We start from the raw sequence: 19143 nt of genomic DNA on the forward strand, positions 1-19143 counted from the left end.
ACAATTTCAGTGTAAGAATTCGGTAATGGCATGACATGACTTGTTTACATAAAATGACACGCCTACCAAACCATTAGCCAATCAGCATAGAGCACTCCCAAACTGCTATCAATCAACCAAGCTAACATCGGGTGGCAAATCAGAACGGAACAACACAACGTGACGCATTCCGGTGACAACATAGTTTCAAGTTCAAACATTGAATTATTACCAGCGAACTAAATGACTGTTTGAAAAGTGAGAATTGGAAATGAAGCCCGATGACATGAAGTTAGTGGAACTGAGATTGTTAATGGCAGCAGTATTTGCACAAGTGGAAAGAGGCTGTAATGTGACTGGGATTGCGATGCCATGAACTGATGTTCCATCGTGCGCATGCTCTTGTTGAGGCGTTACGTTATGAGTTGTTTATGTTAACCACAATTTATCACTTCAATGTTTATCCAAAGTTCATTAGGGTACCTGAGTGTAAGGAAATTCCCTCGCCATGTAAAGGTATTCCCCGACATTCCTTAGGTCCGAAAGTAGTCTGGTTCGGTGGGTGTGGCTTAGCTTTTTAGATTCATTGGGAAATGAAATCAAAAGAAATGTTCCCAGTTAACCAATCAGATTGCCAGAATTTTAATGAACACAATAAAAATTTAATTGTATAAATTTGTTAGCACTATTGTATGCAGATGACACTGGTTTGTTATTGGAATGTGCTGAAGAATTACAGTTAGTATTGTTTCATCATAACTATACTTTGACGTCATATGCAATTATTAAACAGTGATATCTTCTTGGGTGAGTAATAAATTATTATATTAAATAAATCTCAACTTTATATTTCTAAATGTGCCTAAATATGATGTCCATATTAACCCTGTTTTCTTTGTAATTTGTAAGAGCCTCTGAGACAAATGAGCTGTCTTTCTGCCATAACATTGCAAGTTTGCAAGTAGCACAAATGCTACGCTCATTGAACCGAGAAGCGTCGTGATTTTAGCCTTCCCTGTCACGAACCACACTGTCTCTGACCACAAACCCAAACAGGTTGTTCTCTATTTGTCTCCATCCAAATTTGCCTACAGTCGTAAACTGGGCAACATTTCATGGTCTGTTGTCTACACAATGAAAAACCACTTAAATGATCCATCCCTTGTGACAGGTGCTAAGTAGTGGGTACCAATTAAAGAATATATTCAAAACAATAAGCCTATTATTCCTTGGAAAGGGTTCGCATTTATCACAAATTTTATAAACCCTGTCATGTAAGTCGGTGAGTCTGGTAAATGTTTATTTAATCCATGATGTAATATAGGTTTATATAATTTCTTTTTGTTCAAATCTTGACGGGAAAAATTACCGTGTATACCCACGTATGATGCAAGTTTTTCGTACTCCGAATGAGGGGGTCAGGAAGGGGGGTCGCATTATACACGGGTGTAAGATCTTGCGTTTTTCCCAGCTGTTTCACTTTCAGTTTCCACTGACAATGTCAGTCGGCATTTCATAGCCATCCCAGCACTTCACAAGAAATCTTCACATTTAGTCCAAAATAACTGTTAATATCCGAAATAAAGACCATTTGTGTCTCATTTCCTCGTTTTTAATGTATATCCTCTGTAAATTAAGTTGAAATGACCATCGATCCAGATTTACAAGCCAGCTGACACGGTAAACAGACATGAGAATGACAAATTGTGAAAAAAACACTGAAAAATCAAGCTAGGTCAAGGGGAACACTCTTTGCAGCCATTCCCAACGAAATTTGTTCTTTACAGACAAGTCAAGGTCTCTTTGACAGTCGTCATTTTCACCTCGCTTGATAATGGTTGATAATGGAAATCCGGTTTATCATGGATGCAAAGGTACGGCAATTCAAGGGGGGGGGGCGCATAATACACAGGTATACGCAGTATTTATGCTTATGTTGATAATAACTATAGCATACACTTATTTTGGAAAATGCTGGTCATACTAGGGGCAGTTCTGACAATATATAGAATTGATTCCTAGTTAATCGCATAGGACAACAAATGGGAAACACTTATATGCACTTAAAACAGGATCCCAGATATAAAAGTCTTTTCACACATCAGATGCAGTGACATTAATTTGAATCACAAATGCATGCTGTCAAAATATGGCTTATTCCTGCATTTCATGAATAAATGTGAAATGCATGATCACCTATGTACAATAGCCTGTAAGAACTCTAACAGAACAAAAGATGAATGGAATACTAGCAATTAAGTCTATATGCTTATGGGTATCAATGGGTAAAGGAGAAACTTTAAAAAAGCAGCCGTAAAATCCTTCCTAAATTTCAAGAAATGTCCATTCCTTGTAAACATCATCTTTCCAAGTTTGGAAATTTTTTTAAATCACCATTCTTTTTCTTGTGTTCCTTTCAAGGACGAGAGAACAAGGAACGCTCTGAACACAGTCGGTTCTCCACTACTACTAGACCACTTCCAACCAGCCCTCCTAGAAACTCAACAAACAGTGACTGCTCGAGATTCAAGCATGGCTGGGTCCTTCCCCTCATTTGTGCCTATTCAGATTTCTAGAGTAGGCAGAAGACTTGGGAGTTATGCCCATAACTGGACCATTTTGAATGATCCTTATGTTCTCGCTGCTGTGTTGAAGGGGTTTCAACTTCCTATTGTTGGCAATCCTCCTCTTACACTTTTCCTGAATCACAGAACGTATCCCACTCAGCAATTGGTTGTTCTACAATCCACAATAGACACATCGCTTCAGAAGGTGGCGATCAAGTCGCTGAGCCCGAGTCTGCTCTCCAATCTTTTTGGTCCTGGACCTTTTGCCATCCATTTATGAATCTGATTGTGGATCTATTCGCCACCAGATTCAATCATCAGCTGCCTCACTATGTGTCGCCACTGCCAGACCCATTGGCTTTGGGTCTGGATGCTCTAGCTATTCCATGGGAGTATCTTGATACCTAGGCATTTCCACATACTACTTTAGCTGCGCTCAACCTGGAGGATGACAATGCTTTTGGTCACGCCCTCCTGGACAGCCAGGAGCTGGTATGTAGATCTACAGGACTTAGCCAAAACCCAATCCAGTTCTGCTTTCTGACAGGCGAGCTCTACTGTCTTCGGATCCTTGTCATCCTTGCTCACCTTACATCGGCAGAAACCCGTGAAAGTCCCGGGGTAGAATATGCCTTCAGCAACCCATGCTTGACATAAAAGGTGACTATGCTTGTCGTAAGAGGCGACTAACGGGATTGGGTGGTCAGACTAGCTGACTTGGTTGACACATGTCATCGGTTCCCCATTGCGCAAATCGATGCGCATGTTGTTGATCACTGGATTGTCTGGTCCAGACTCGATTATTTACAGACCGTCGCCATATAGCTGGCATATTGCTAAGTGCGACGTAAAACTAAACTCACTTACTCACTTACATCGGCAGATTGTGAACCTTTGGAACAGACAGACTTTGAGTATGTCACCAAATTACTCAAATATGCCCTTGATGTTTCTTGTGTACGATTTGAAAGGTCTGCACATGTCAAGGTGTTTCTTGGTTTGAGGTGGGATTTTCTCCCCAAGAACCAATTACCAGGTCATCTGGACTGTACCTTTACGCTGTCTACGATTTTGGGTCCAAACAGAAGATTTGTGCCCCGCTTGTGCATTACAGAAGCGACTTTTCGTCCTGTCCTCTGCCTCTACTTTGGAAGTCTCCCGTACTACCCTAGCGTTTTGATTGCGGTGTATGATCCTGCATGCATATGGTTTTGCAAACCTCCAACCATCGACTGCAAAGCCTCATGCAACTCAAGCACTTGCCTCTACCGTGGTGCTGCACAGGGATTGCTCTCTCCAGTCCTTGCACTTTTAGCATTGCATTATGTTTGAGATTTCTCAGTTATATACGTGGACGTGGTCTCCATCAGTTTTGGCCCTTGGTCATGGCCCAGCAAGTGTCAATGACCAGTCTTTGCTGATAAAACGATCCTCCTGTGTGTCGGTTTGCTCTGTACTAAATAAAAAGCATTGATATTATCCTTATCTTAGTACTTCTTTTGACATGTCCTAGATCGTTCTCACCTAGTATGGTATGGTCATCCTTAGTATGGTATGGAACATCCTTTGTACAAGAATGTGTTAACAGTGTCATGATGTGGCATGACAGACTGTGTAACCAGTCTAGTGTTGCATGCAGAGACGATCAGCTCTCCGCTTACTGGCATCTACTCATCAAGTAATTATGTCAGTGAAGTGTTGATTCCAATTACCTATATGGTTTTCAAAATGTTCTGCTCCTAGGTCCTTTCTCGCATTGGTAAGTTAGCGAGATTGGTACTGAACGTTAAACCAGTTGAGCTAACGGGCTATTACCTTGTTCTCTGCCATCCAGCATCCAGTGGGTAGTTTTGAAGCAGGCACTGGCCAGATCACTGGACTCGCCTGATAAATCGTGGGGCGGCATGGTTTACTTGCCAAACTGCGTCCTTTTGTTACTCAAAAGTTGCGACTGAAAACCACATTAGTTCTCTCCTGGCTTGTATATCCCTGTTGACTTCTGTAGGCAGTCTGTTGTTATGGCTTCTATATGGTTTCTTCATATACTTTCAAGACTTCTCTTGAATGTTTTTAGATAAACAGTTTCTTTGTAACCATTTCTTTCATAATTCATACACTGTGACATTCATGTCAAGGTTGAAGTGTATCTTGAAAATATATATGTTTGAACTGCCACAGAGCTAGATATGAAGAGAGGTTGACTGGTCATGTGTTGACATTTAACTTCATCTTAGACCATGACCTTCACTTTCATTACTTATAAAGTTTGATTTGATGATTTGTGGTTGGGTGATTTTGTCACCTTAGTTACAACTCTTTGAAGGGCATTTAGAAGTGTTTATACTGGCTTCCAGCTTTCGTTAATTCATTCCACTTGTTACTTTGTTATTGTTTTACATGTACATATAAATATAGCTCTGTACCCCATTCTCAATCACCCGATGGAGGAGTAAGCATTAACTCTGAAACGTTGTGTTCTCATAAAGAAGTTGACATCCATAGAATCTTCATTCTTAGTTACAACTGCTTGTTATTTCTCAATTTCAAATGTATCTTCATGTCAGGGATGTACTATCAGAATATTTGGCCACTGCCAACAAGATTGTGCTTAAGCTGTTAACATGAGTGATATAATGTTGATAGTGTTGTCGAGAATTGTTATTTGTTCATTATGAATGTACCTTCATTTAATACAAGTGGTGTATTAGGATTTTGTTAACATTTTACAAGTGTCAAAATTTTTATAAGTAATTGGTATTATGTACCTAAAGCAAAATCAGTCTATGGGTAAATGACATCTAACACCAGTCTCATTTATGGAAGTCTGTAAAGTACACATGTGCTCATGTTTTATTCCTGCATTCTTTTCATTTGTTCTTTGTACCCAAAATGTTCCCATATGTGTTGTCAGGTACAAATGATTTGTGAAAAATATCCCCCAAAGTGTTGTGAAATTATCAGACCATATCATATCCAAATATCTTTCATTTTTATCCCCTGTCAAGTAATGTAAGGGGATGCAACACCTCGTCTGTCTGTCCATCCATAATCGTAACTCAAAAGCATAATTCAAAATCCATTCAATATTTTTAGACCAAAATTGGTAGATATAAGAAACTGAACCTATGGCAGTTCCTTTTGCTATTTACATATTTGGGGCCTTAGTATCATTACATGCCGGGGGGGATGTAGTCGACGCTTCATCTGTCTGTCTGTCTGTCCGTCCGTCCGTCCGTCCGTCCGTCCATCCGTAATCATTTTTTTCCAGAGCATAATTCAGAGACCGTTCAATATTTTTAGACCAAACTTGATAGATATAATAATCTCAGCCTGTGGTTGTGCCTTTTGCTATTTACAGATTTTTGGCATGTTTATTTCTTTTTTGTTTTTTCTCTGGAACATTTCGGTGTTAGTCTTATGGAGGGATGGGCTTCGTTTCCTGAGCAGAACTCAATAACCGTTCAATATTTTTCTGCAAAACTTGGTAGATATATCAGTCAGAAGTTGAAGTGGTGCCTTTTGCTATGTACAGGTTTTTGTGATTTATTATTTTCTTGGTTTCCATTGAAACGTTTCAGACTTAGTCTCAAAATGGAGCTATAGGCTTCGTTTTTGGAGCAGAACACAAAAACCCATTCAATATTTTTCTGCATAACTTGGTAGATATATCAGATGGAACCTAAAGTGGTGCCTTTTGCTATTTCCAGGTTTTGGTGATTTATCATTTTCTCAGTTTCCATGGAAACGTTTTTGACTTGTCTCCAAATCAAGGGATTGGCTTTGTTAAAACCCATGCAATATTTTTCTGCAAAACTTGGTAGATATATCAGTCAGAACCTATTGTGGTGCCTTTTTCTATGTACAGGATCTTGTGATTTTTCATTTTCTGTTTCCATTGACTTACTCTCAAAAGTGAGACGTGTGTTGTTTCCGGAGCAAAACTCAAAAACTTCTTAATATTTGTTAGTAATACTTTGTAGATATGTGTGGCAGGTTCCAAAGTGGTGCCTTTTGGTTTTTAAAGGTTTTTGTGATGTATTATTTTCCTGGTTTCCATGGAAACGTTTCGGGCTTTGTCTCAAAATAGAGGGATGGGCTTCGTTCCCAGAGCACAACTCAAAAACCATTTGATATCTTTCACCAGATCTTGGCAGATATGTGAGACAGATCTTGAAATTGTGACTTTGCTGATTACAGATGTAAGGCATTTATAATTTTCATGAATTCCATGGAAACAATTCAAACTTAGTCTGAAAAAACAATGAGTAACTGTGAGAAGATTTGTCCTTTCAAATGTGGGGGCCAGGGGGGATATGTCATCTTCTGATGACTCTTGTTCATTTTTTCGTTTAGTTCCTGGAACGTTTTGGTGTTAGTCTAATGGGAAGGGTGGGCTTCTCTTCCGGAGCATAACTCAAAAACCATTTAGTAGCATACTGCAATACTTGTAGTCAAAACCTAAAGTGGTGCCTTTTCCTATTTACAGACTTTTGTGATATATTATTTTCTTGGTTTCTGTGAAATGTTTTGGACATAGTCTCAAAAGGGAGGATTGGGCTTCGTTTCCGGAGCACAGCTCAAAAACTTAATATCTTTCTGCAAAACTTGGCAGATATGTGAGCTAGACCTCAAAGTGGTGCCTTTTGCTATTTATACAATTTTACCATTTTTATTTTGTTCACTTTCCATGGAAACAATTTGGACTTAATTCTCAAAGGGAGGGATGGACAACTCAAAAAACATTTGATATCTTTGAACACATCTTTGCAGATACATGAGACAGATCTTGAAGTTATGCCGTTTGCCGGCATGTCATCTTCTGATGACTTGTTAATTCATCATAATGAATTGCTATGTAAATAAGGAATAATTGAAAATATTGTCTTTTAAATGCAGATGTTCAAATGCTCTTAAAAGGAAATAGGTGTTTAGATTTTAAAAGTTGGAAAGACTAAAATAGTTTGCCTTCAGGATGTCCAATTCACTAGTGTGTAAGAACATGTAATTAACTCATTAACCCCAAGAGCCACTTCACTACTCAACACCTGGAACCCCGTGCTGATTGCCTGTCTGGCTGTGGCGAGACTAATTAGGGCTAATCACGCCTGATATCCCTGGCTGGTTTTGTAGATTACAGGAAACTGTCTCGTCATACGAGCAAGTCCTGATTGTTTAATTGTTTAATTGCGTTGTAAAGGTATATGTTGAAGGAAAGCAGGAGTGACTACGTGTCATATATGTAACGTTTTACGTAATCTTATTACACTTTCTCTTGTAGACATTTGGTGGCGTGTGTATTTTCTTAACACATGTTTGTATTCTTTGTATGTAAAACACACTTAAACAAATAGTCCCTCTCACATCATTGTGTGAGGTTAAATTGTTCAAAACATCTATGTCAACGGCAGTAAAGAAGAATTTACGCACATGCCTAATAATCTTCTATGACAGAAGCATTTTCCCTGATGCGTTGCTAGTATATACTGAATATTTTAAGGTAAGTACTTATAAGCTAATGTGTGACTTACATGGAACAGATTCACAGTTTGTCACTTTGGTCATCTAGATTTAACACAGAAAATATATGTTATCACACGAACATACATGTGTGCATATTGTCTAATGCTATTCCTTTCAAAAACATAAGACAAAGTGTCACGGGATGGGCGTCATCAAAGTTCCTTAATAGGACGTTTTGTATCTCAACTGTTCAATATAGTGGCTGATTTCTTTTCTATGACCAATCGTATCATGAGATACCTGTCACACAGGAAATGACAGGTGATGGGGCGTGGGCTAAATTTCTGAGGAGCACGCTCGGTCATTAGACAGCATGGATACAGATTGACTATTGGTTTGATCGTTGACCAATTGATATGCTGGATTTCGGTTTTATCAACTCTAGCTAACTTGAAAAAGTTTGTGTATCGTGAACAACACAATCGTAAGGATTCCTGGAATGTACACGTAGGACTAACAAGCACTTTGACGAGTTAACTTTTCTTTAAAGCGCTCAAATCGCTACAATCCAATTGTTTTTACCCCGGATAACCCAATCCAACCATTGAGTAGAGATAGTTTTTATTTGGATATGCATTTTGTGCACACTACTTGTACATCAAACATAATGGCTTGCTGAACATTTCAATATAATCTGCACATTGTTACGAGTAAATATCACAATTCAAGTACATGTATTATAGAATTAAAATAAGTTACACGATACTGATTTATTGTGATGTATACACTTGCAGTTGAATCTCCCCAAATATTTATGAAGATGGGCATACGTATATTTGTTTTGAAAGCAAATGAATTTCAGAAGATTGACAATGGAAAACTCAAAATGAATGAATGATTTAATTTAGAAGAAGGTTTTGTAACCTTGTCACCGTTAATTCAATCAATGTGCAAACAGAGTATCTTAGTATTCACTCGAGTGATGAGTAACAAACACTAACCTCCTGTAACAACATCTCATAATCCCCTTTCTTGCAGACGTGTTCATTTGCCTGTATAAGCCCCCGACATTGCAAGCAATTGTTATCAAAACACATTAATAGTTCTTCTGATTAACACAGAAAGTAACCTCCTCTCTCGTAAGAAAAGCTAATCTTTGATCATTACTGCTAAATTGAATGAAATAATAGGTACAATACGAATTTAAAATTTAGAACCCCCAATATGCGGCTCTTGCTGAATGAGGGTTGCTTTTTGTAACCCCCAATAAGCGGCTCTCGCTGTGAGAAGCTAATTAATTTGCCCCACATATGCGTCTCTCGGCCTTAATGAGTTAAGCCCTGGAGCTGCTCCACTGCCCAACACCTGGGACCCCTCGCTGACTGCCTGATTGCTGCGACGAGGCTAATTAGTGCTAATCATGCCTGATTTCCCTGGCAGGTCTCGGATATGACAGGAAACTGTCTAGTCTCACAAACAAGTACTGATTATTTAATTGTGTCGTAAAGATGGAAAAGAGGATGATGTGAATGCATATATTACAGCATTTCATGTAATTTATTACCTGTGTCTCTCATACCCCTTTGCCAGTGTGTGCTGTATTTTCATCAACACCTACGCGGTCTTTGTACGTACGAGATGAACACATATACAAATTCCTCCTGTCTCTCTCATCGTATTGACTGAATTATAATATATTATTTATAATAGAGTTTACAAATAGGGGGAAACTTGCATTATAATCATCTACATTTTTTGCCAATACATTGCTCGTGCTTACTGATTATTTCAAGGAAAATATCAATAGGTGTGTAAGTAACATGGAGCATATAGAAATTTATAGTTTGTCACTTGTTCATCTTAACTTAACGCTGTAAACATACATCACCATTCATACACATACATACTGCATGATACATTTATCATTACTCGATGCTAAAGAAAGCTTCCCGTCATGTGATGGGATAAAATATCCCGAATGTAACGCATTATATCTCACTTACTCATTATATTGGCTGATACTTTGACCAATCGTATCGTGAGAACCTGTCACATAGGAAGGGCAAGGTGATGGGGCGTGGCCTAAATTTCTGAAGGGCACGTTTGGTCACTCAGATTGGATACATTGATTTTTTATTGTATTGTTGACCAGTGGATATGTCTTGTTTTGGTTGTATATTCTCACTATCATGTAACAATTTGTGTATTGTATGATATTGTATCGCTATCAAGGTTCACCAGACTGCACCCATGTGTGCATATACAGTACAGAGAATGAAGCGTACATAGCACCATCAAGTGGGTTGTCCAACAAAATAACAACACATGTTTATTTTACGCTTGTCCCGGGACAGTTCGTTCAATAAGGGGGTAGGGGTGGTGGATATGTATAAATTCTACCGGAGACTGTTGTTTCAAGACCAAAAGTAGCGCTAAATAATCTTATTACTGTAGTCTGAATGATGATAAGCAAGGGTATCAATACCATGATTGATATGCTATCCTGCTTTTACTGATGATGGATCAACGGAATTAGTTGCTACATGTGATAATTACAGAGAGGTGTCAAGAAACTTTCAATAGCACATAAAGTAAGGGATTATGTAAATGTGCCTTTCTTCACACGTTTGGAATCTTTGTACGTAAGACATACTTAAACCAAATGATGTCCCTCTCATATCATTGTGTGAGATTAAATTGTTCAAAACATCTATGTCAATGGCAGTAAAGACGAATTTACACACATGCCTAATAATCTATGAAAGAAGTGTTTTCGCTGATACATTGCTAGTGTTTACTGAATATTTTAAGGAAAGTACTAATAAGCTAGACTGTGACTTACGTACAACATATTCACAGTTTGTCGCTTTGGTTCATCTAGATTTAACGCAGAAAATATACGTTATCGCACGAACATACATGTATGAATATTGTATAATGCTATTCCTTGCACATACATAAGACAAAGGGTCATGGGGTTTGCGTCATCAAAGTTCCCGAATAGGTGGTTTTGTATCTTAACTGTTCAATATACTCCCTGATTTGTTATCTATGACCAATCGTATCATGATATACCTGTCACATTGGAAATGACAGGTGATGGGGCGTGGGCTAAATTTCTGAAGAGTACGTTCGGTCACTTGACAGCTTGGATACAGATTGACTATTGGTTAGATCGTTGACCAATCAATATGCTATATTTTGGCTTTATCAACTCTAGCTATCATGAAACATTTGTGTATGTCGAACATATATAATCGTAAGGATGCCTGAGTTTGTTTCTTTGAAGCACTCCGATTATTCTTACCCCGGATAACCCAGTCCAACTATTGAGTAGAGATTGTATTTATTTGCATATACTTTTTGCGGTCACTACTTGTACATCAAACATAATGGTTCGCTGAACGTGTCAATTGTTACGAATAAATACCATAATTCAAGTACATGTATTATAGAATTTAAAAAAGTAACACGATACTAATTTATTGTGATGTATACACCTGTAATTGAATCTCCCCAAATATTTATGAAGATGGACATACTTATATTTGTTTTGAAAGCAAACGAGGTTCAGAAGATTGACAATGGGCGTGACTCCACAAAACAGGTTGTCCAATGAGGTAACAGCGCATTAGTTTGTTTTACACTTGTCACGGGACAAAAGTTTACCTGGACATGCATTCGGCCAGAGGCTGTTATTTTGAGGTTGAAAGAGGTGTTCACATATCTCATTTAGTGTTGTCTGATTGAATGATTATACGCATCATTTCCGTAACTGATATATTATCCTCCTTTTATTGACGATGGATCTGATACACGTGATCATTACACAGGATAAGATAATTACAGAGATCAAATACAAACGTTTCTTACACAATGCTTATGTAAATTGCATTGAAAAATCACATCTCAAACAAACATGAAACAGCTTGAACAAAATACCCCAGTTACCTTTGTATGGTTTATGTGTACTATATATGTATATTATGAGTAGATGCAAGAGCTATCACTTCATATTCGATTATATATTATTGTCAACTTTAAAAATCAATAGTCGCAAATGAGTTAGGCCTAAATTAGTAACTTGGTTTATTTCAAATCTACACGAACATGAGTGTAACACAGTATTGCTATTTATGTCTATGATTCATTATATGGACTATTACAACAAATGAATGAATGATTTAATTTAGAAGAAGGTTTTGTAACCTTGTCACCGTTAATTCAGTGTGCAAACATAGTATCTTAGTATTCACTCCCAATGACGAGGAACAAACACTTACCTCTTGTAACAACATCTCATAATCCCTTTTCTCGCAGACATGTGTTCATTTGCCTGTATAAGCCCCCGACATTGCAAGCAATTGTTATCAAAACACATTAATAGCTCTTCTGATTAACACAGAAAGTAACCTCTCTCGTAAGAAAAGCTAATCTTTGATCATTACTGCTAAATTGATTGAAATTATAGGCACAGTACGAAAATGTAAAACCCCCATTACGCGGCTCTTGCTGAATAAGAGGTGCTTTTCATAACCCCCAATATGCGGCTCTCGCTGAATAAGAGGTGCTTTTTATTACCCCCAATAAGCGACTCCCGCTGTGAGAAGCTAATTAATTTGCCGCATATATGCGGCTCTCGGCCTTAATGAGTTAAGCAACTGTGGCCCCTAAGGAATGCAAGTTTGATTCACTTCAAGAGCAAAGCAAAAGGAACTGCTCATTAACAATAACTTTGACTTTACAGTTACACATAAGCAAAATGAAAAAGAAAATGACAAAAATATTTTAATAACTATATTATATGAATATAGTTATTAATGATACAGACTTCACAGTAATTAACATATATGGGCATAATCTAGATAGTCCAGAGCCTGCTTGAGCAGTCTTAGTTACAGGCAATCTTAGGCCCCTACAATCAACTTTTCAATCACCATACAATTGCCCTTATCCACTTGCACACGATCTTAAGACAGCATGGATTTAAGACGGCGATCTTAACTAAGATCAAACTCTTCAATGTTAGAGGTAGAAATTTCTTAAACTTATGTCTACAGTTGTCTACAAGTGCGCATAGCATACAGCGCAAATAAAAGATCTAACTGGTTATTGCACACAACTGACATTCCTTCCTTAATTGCACCTTGCAGAATTTTCATGAAAAAAAGCAAAACAAATAAAAACACAAATCTTTGAAGGAACTGATAACGTGGAAGGAAAATGAATGATAATGTGGAAGGTTACATGTATAGTCACTCGTACCGCATGGGTTATTCTCTAATTTTTCTACATTCTAATTTGATTTATCAACTAAGAATGTGATACTGCAACCACAGAAATATCATGTTTTATCAAAATATTGAAATACAAACAAAAACATTAACAAATTTGGGTCTTGAGTTATTATAGACCTAATAATCATGAAAATTAATAGAATACGTATAAATATACTGAACATCATTGAAAACGCACCACCCCTAAAATTGTGGATTTCTAAGAGCAGAAGTGAGCAATCTATGTAAATTTTACATATTTGTGTAGACCAATGTTTGATAAAGAAAAGAAGCAAAAAACAATCAAGCAAAACAGTGAAGATTTAATGCAGCTGACAATGAAATAAAGATGGGGTCAAAATGGAAAGTCTGACCCCCGTTAGCAGCAACACAAGCTGTGCAACGTCTCCTCATTGAACGGATAAGTCTCTGAATAAAGTCCTGAGGCACTGCATTCCACTCTTGCTGCAAGGCATTGTCGAGTTCCCCAAGGTTGTTGATCTGCGGACGACGTGCGAGGCGTTGGCCGATGTAATCCCACAAGTGTTCGATGGGTGACAAATCTGGTGACAATGCAGGCCAATGAAGTAGAGGAATGTTGTTGTTAGCCAGATACTGTATCGAAACACGTGCAGTGTGGGCTCATGCATTGTCATGTTGAAATGTGTTCAGATCTTGATGCTGGTGAAAGAAGGGAACGACGTTGTTCTGAAGAATGTTGTCACGGTAGTAAACGGCATTCACTCTGCCACGACAAACAATCAGAGCGGTTCTGTGGTGAAAACTTATCCCTCCCCACACCATAATGCTGCCTCCACCCCACCGATCGGTTTGCACAACACAATCCTGATGATAACGTTCACCCCGTCGACGCCATACCCGTAGACGCCCGTCAGCATTTCGCAAGTGAAAACGCGACTCGTCGGAGAACACCACACCATGCCAACGTCGTAACAACCACACACGATGCTGTTCAGCCCATTGTCGGCGTTCACGGCGATGCCTGTCAGTCAGGATGGGTCCAACGTAAGGGCGTCGACAACGTAACCCTGCCGCACGGAGACGGCGTCGGACGGTGGAAGCGCTGATCAAACCACGTCGACCCTGGACAGCGTTGGCGGTTCTGGCAGCAGGCAAGGTTCGATCCCGAATATGGCGCCATACAATGTCTCGATCTTGACGAGGGGTGGTAACACGTGCCTGACCTGGGCGTTGCCGGTCCCTGCTGGTTCCTGTTTGTTGGTATCTGTTAGCAAGCCTCAGAATGGTCGAATGATGACACCCAAATCGTCGTGCAATGTTTCTGCTTGAAGCGCCGACCTGCAACATACCCAAGGCCTGTTCTTGTTCCTCTGGTGACAATCTTGGCATGGCGAAAAAACTTTACTTACGAAAGTACTGCGAAAATGAGAACGGTTTTGTGCCGAAGGTCATTTATACCCCTGAAGAGCATGCTTTCTGCATGCAATTTGTGCCCTTCGCGTGTGATGTGCATGAATTTTGTTGTTTTCATGTGATGTGTTCGATGATGTGTTCGAACGATCCGTTTTTTTAACTGTAGAGCGTTATTTACGATCTAGTGTGTTATTATCAAAATTCCCACCATTAATTTTCCATTTCCAAAAGATTCTATTGCCTTATTTCAAAATTTACAGGTGGTGCGTTTTCAATGATGTTCAGTATATTTCCTTATGACATACCGGGGTAGAATAGGCCTTCAGCAACCCATGCTTGCCATAAAAGGCGACTATGCGCGTAGTAAGAGGCAACTAATGGGATCGGGTGGTCAGGCTCGCTGACTTGGTTGACACGTGTCATCGGTTCCCAATTGCGCAGATCGATGCTCATGTTGTTGATCACTGGATTGTCTGGACCAGACTTGATTATTTACAGACTGCCGCCATATAGCTGGAATATTGCTGAGTGCAGCATAAAACTAAACTCACTCACTCACTCACCTTATGATATAACACCTAAATGTTCCATGATTTGTCAGTGGCTGTCAATGAAACATAGTTTGGATTCTGGTCAGTGTGGTGTAGTAAAATCCCAAATATATCCCACAAGTATTAGACTTCTAAAGATAAGAAAGGGTCATGTGACTGTGGGAGTGTTGTGGAAAGTACATAACAGGGAAATATGAAAACGATATTATTCTGTGTGTGTTGTATGTGTTGTTAAATACTTATCCACAGTATGTATACTACTTTGCGCTATTTTGTTGATAATTAGTTTTTCTTTTCGTTGAGAAAACTTTTGATGCAAGTGAATTTTTCCTGTTTGAAGAATAATTGTATTGTATTTAAAATGCATAGATTAAGTCTCTTGCCTCTTGTCAGATTTGATTTTAGATTTTAGAATTAGAAAAAAAAAATGATTTTGTACGTTATCCAACTGTAGATTATTTTAATGATACACTGGGACAAAATCATTGACAGAAAAGATATATATGTGGAGATCTGCGATGTCACAACATAACAAACATCGTATTTGGGCATGGCAGATTTTATGGCAACAGTATAATATGCAAAGGGAAAACACTCCCATCCTGCGTAAAAACTAAGATTAGCTGCCCTTTTCTTATTGAAAATGTCATGACCACTGCTAATCGCATGCAGACACCTTTCGTTACTGTCCTTTTTTTGTTTAACACAAAGGTATGGTGTTCCTACTTTTCCAACACTGAATTAGGTGAGAATTGTACTTTATGATATCGACTAGATAATGATTTTGTTCACTGCCACAAGTAACAATATTTCTGACATTAAATCTATGTTGCATTCTCTGTGTTGTTAAAGCGTTGAGGCAAATACTACAGTTTTATGCAATTATAAAGCAATCCCGAAACAAATCTAATTATTTGCGTGAAACTGACACCAACTTCAACACCATTTTTCTATGCCATTTAGCATAACTGTTGAAACAACTTTTCCCCCAGTTTTTTTTTCATCAGTTTTTTCCCCACTTTATAGGTTGAACTGGCATTTTTATGTAATGCGTGGGGATATAGTCGATGCCTCGTCTGTCTGTCAGTCCATGTGTCCGTAATCATTTTGTTTCCAGAGCATAACTCAGAAACCATTCAATATCTTTAGACAAAACTTGATAGATATCTTAACCTATGGTTGTGTCTTTTGCTATTTACAGATTTTTTGCATTTTTATGTTTTTGGTTTTTCCACGGAACATTTTGGTGGTAGTCTAATGATGGCGTGGGCTTCGTTTCCGGAGCAGGACTCAAAAAGTGTTCAATATGTTTCAGCAAAACTTGGTAGATATTTCAATCAGAACCTAAAGTGGGGCGTTTTGCTATGTACATGTTTCTGTAATTTATCATTTTCTCGGTTTCCATGGAAACGTTTTTGACTTTGTCTCAAAAGTGAGATATGTGTTTCATTTCCTGAGCACATCTCAAACTTCTTAATATGTCTGTAAAACTACAGTGGAAGCAAGTTGTCAATAGCAGTATAAAATGTCAGTCCCGTCCATGACATATACATTTATCATCAGCTCTACAATCCGGCATGTTGTCTAAACTGGATTATTTCTTCAGTCCTTAGGAGTGCCAGTTTAGACTGCTTCCACTGTAGTTAGATATGTGTGGCATGTCCCAAAGTGGTGCCTTTTGCTCTTTACAGGTTTTGTGATTCATCATTTTCTGGGTTTCCATGGAAACGTTTCGGACTCAGTCTCAAAATGAATGAAAGGGCCTCGTTTCAGGAGCACAACTCGAAAACTATTTAATATCATTCAGCAAAACTTGGCAGATACTTGAGGCAGAGCACAAAGTGGTGCCTTTTGCTATTTACAAAGTTTGGTCATGGGCTTCGTTTCCAGAGCACAACTTGAAAACCATTTGATATCTTTTAACAGATGTTGGCATATATATGAGACAGATCTTGAAGTGGTGCCTTTTGTTGTTTACGGACATATGGCATCTATATTTTTCATCATTTCCATGGAAACAATTCAAACTTAGTCTAAAAGAACGTCAAGTAACTGTCACTTGATTTGTCCTTTCAAATATGTGGGGGCTGGGGGGCATATGTCATCTTCTGATGACTCTTGTTGATTTGTTTGGGTAAGTGCATACCGAAAGGTATCAGAATCTGCAAAGTTGTGACCTTTGAAAACTGTACACTACTTTCCTTCCGTTTCGTCGTATACACCACGAAACATTTGACAGTCATAACTAGTAGACAAATGCATGAAGAGTATTGTGCGATTAGGAGGGATACTGATGACTTTGCCTTCTTGCTGGTATCACAATGAACTTGATGTGCAGTAAATATGGAGCAAGCAAAATAAAAGAATATTATACATTATTTGACCCTTTGTTTTTGCAGAGGATCTCTCCATCTACTTTACCAGCTCTGTTTGGAGAGATGATTGATTCAGCTACACTTGTCTACATTCTGGAGGTCTTCAATGAATTCTATATTCCGTAAGTATTTGTAATTTATCAGCTGTGTAGTTTTCGAATTGAAGTGATATTTGATTATGCACAGAAGTGTAAGATTAGTTTGAGACTATGATACAGTAGGTCGAGGCACGGCAGAAACATCATGCAGAAACATCTCCCGTCAGTCCAAGGCCCTCACTCATGCACATGTCACTCATCTGTGGACTGTGATCCACTAAATTTACTTGAACCCTTCAGTGTCAGTGAAATTGAAAAAGTCATAAAATCATCCAAAATAGCTACATGCTCTGAGGATCCAATTCCCACCACTCGTTTGTTTGAATACCTGGAAACGTTGCTATCAGTCAAACTTATGCTTACAGCAAGGCAATTTTCCTGATGCCTTGAAGAAGGCTGTCATACAACCACTCCTAAAGAAAACTACCTTAAATCCGGATAATAAGAAAAACTATAGACCTGTTTCAAACCTTTCTCTCCTTTCCAAAATTGTTGAAACAGCTGCCAGCATAAATCATACCTGACAATAGTTTACTGGATGACTTCCAGTCAGCATACCAAGCACATCACAACATGGAGATAGCTCTGCTGTGAGTTGTGAATGAGCTGCGGTCTCAAGTAGATAGAGGATATGTCATCTTTGATTCTTCTTGACCTGTCTGCGGCTTTCGATACTGTTTATCATATGCAGCTCATCAACACCCTTACGGATGATATGCAGATAGAAGGCAACTGCTCATCAAAATCTAGGAAGAGCAGTCAGATCCCATTGGACTAACCTCTGGTGTTCCACAAGGTTCTGTCCTTGGCCCTGTGCAGTTTGTCATCTACACAATCAATCTTGCTCATATCATGGAACACCATGGGATGAAACACCAGTGTTTTGCTGATGATGCACAGTTCATTGATAGTTTTCACCCAAGCAACATAAGACAAACTTTGGAGCATGTATATCAGATATAAAGGATTGGATGACTGGTAAGAAACTCAAACTTACTGACAAAAAGACAGGCTATTCTGATAGGGTCTAAGTGTTAAGCGTCTAAGTTAAGAGTCTTGGTGTCTATTTAGACTCGAACCTCACATGGATAAGCAGGTAGACAGTCTATGCAGGACATGCTACTTTCACTTAAGATGCACCGGCCAGATCCACCATCTTCTAACCACTGAAGCCACAAAAACCTTGGTGCAATCCCTTGTCCTGTCAAGAATAGACTATATAATAGAAAATGCCAACAGCCTCCTCTTGGGAATCAAGAAATCATTATTACTTAGGCTTCAGAAAGTATGAAACACTGCAGCACGGATGATGTCAAGAGTGTCCAAATTCTTGCCAGTTACTTCAATTCTTCAATCTCTACACTGACTTCCTGTAGAAGCCAGACTGAAGTGCTACCATGGATTGGCTCCATCGTACCTATCCTGTCTACTCAATCACCACC

The 19143-nt window shown here is 38.7% G+C and overlaps 1 protein-coding gene across 3 annotated transcripts in view; it reads left to right on the forward strand.

Moving 5' to 3' along the window:
* LOC137296914 (RNA polymerase II-associated protein 3-like) overlaps positions 1 to 19143 on the forward strand; it is a 166732-nt gene that overhangs the window by 121885 nt on the left and 25704 nt on the right. For all 3 annotated transcript variants that reach the window (XM_067828813.1, XM_067828811.1, XM_067828812.1), the window contains exon 8: positions 17628 to 17725. In XM_067828813.1, coding sequence (XP_067684914.1) covers positions 17628 to 17725 — 98 coding nt within the window. The remainder of the gene's footprint in view (positions 1 to 17627; positions 17726 to 19143) is intronic.

Source organism: Haliotis asinina, chromosome 9 (assembly GCF_037392515.1).
Source record: "Haliotis asinina isolate JCU_RB_2024 chromosome 9, JCU_Hal_asi_v2, whole genome shotgun sequence".
Taxonomy (NCBI): Eukaryota; Metazoa; Mollusca; class Gastropoda; order Lepetellida; family Haliotidae; genus Haliotis; species Haliotis asinina.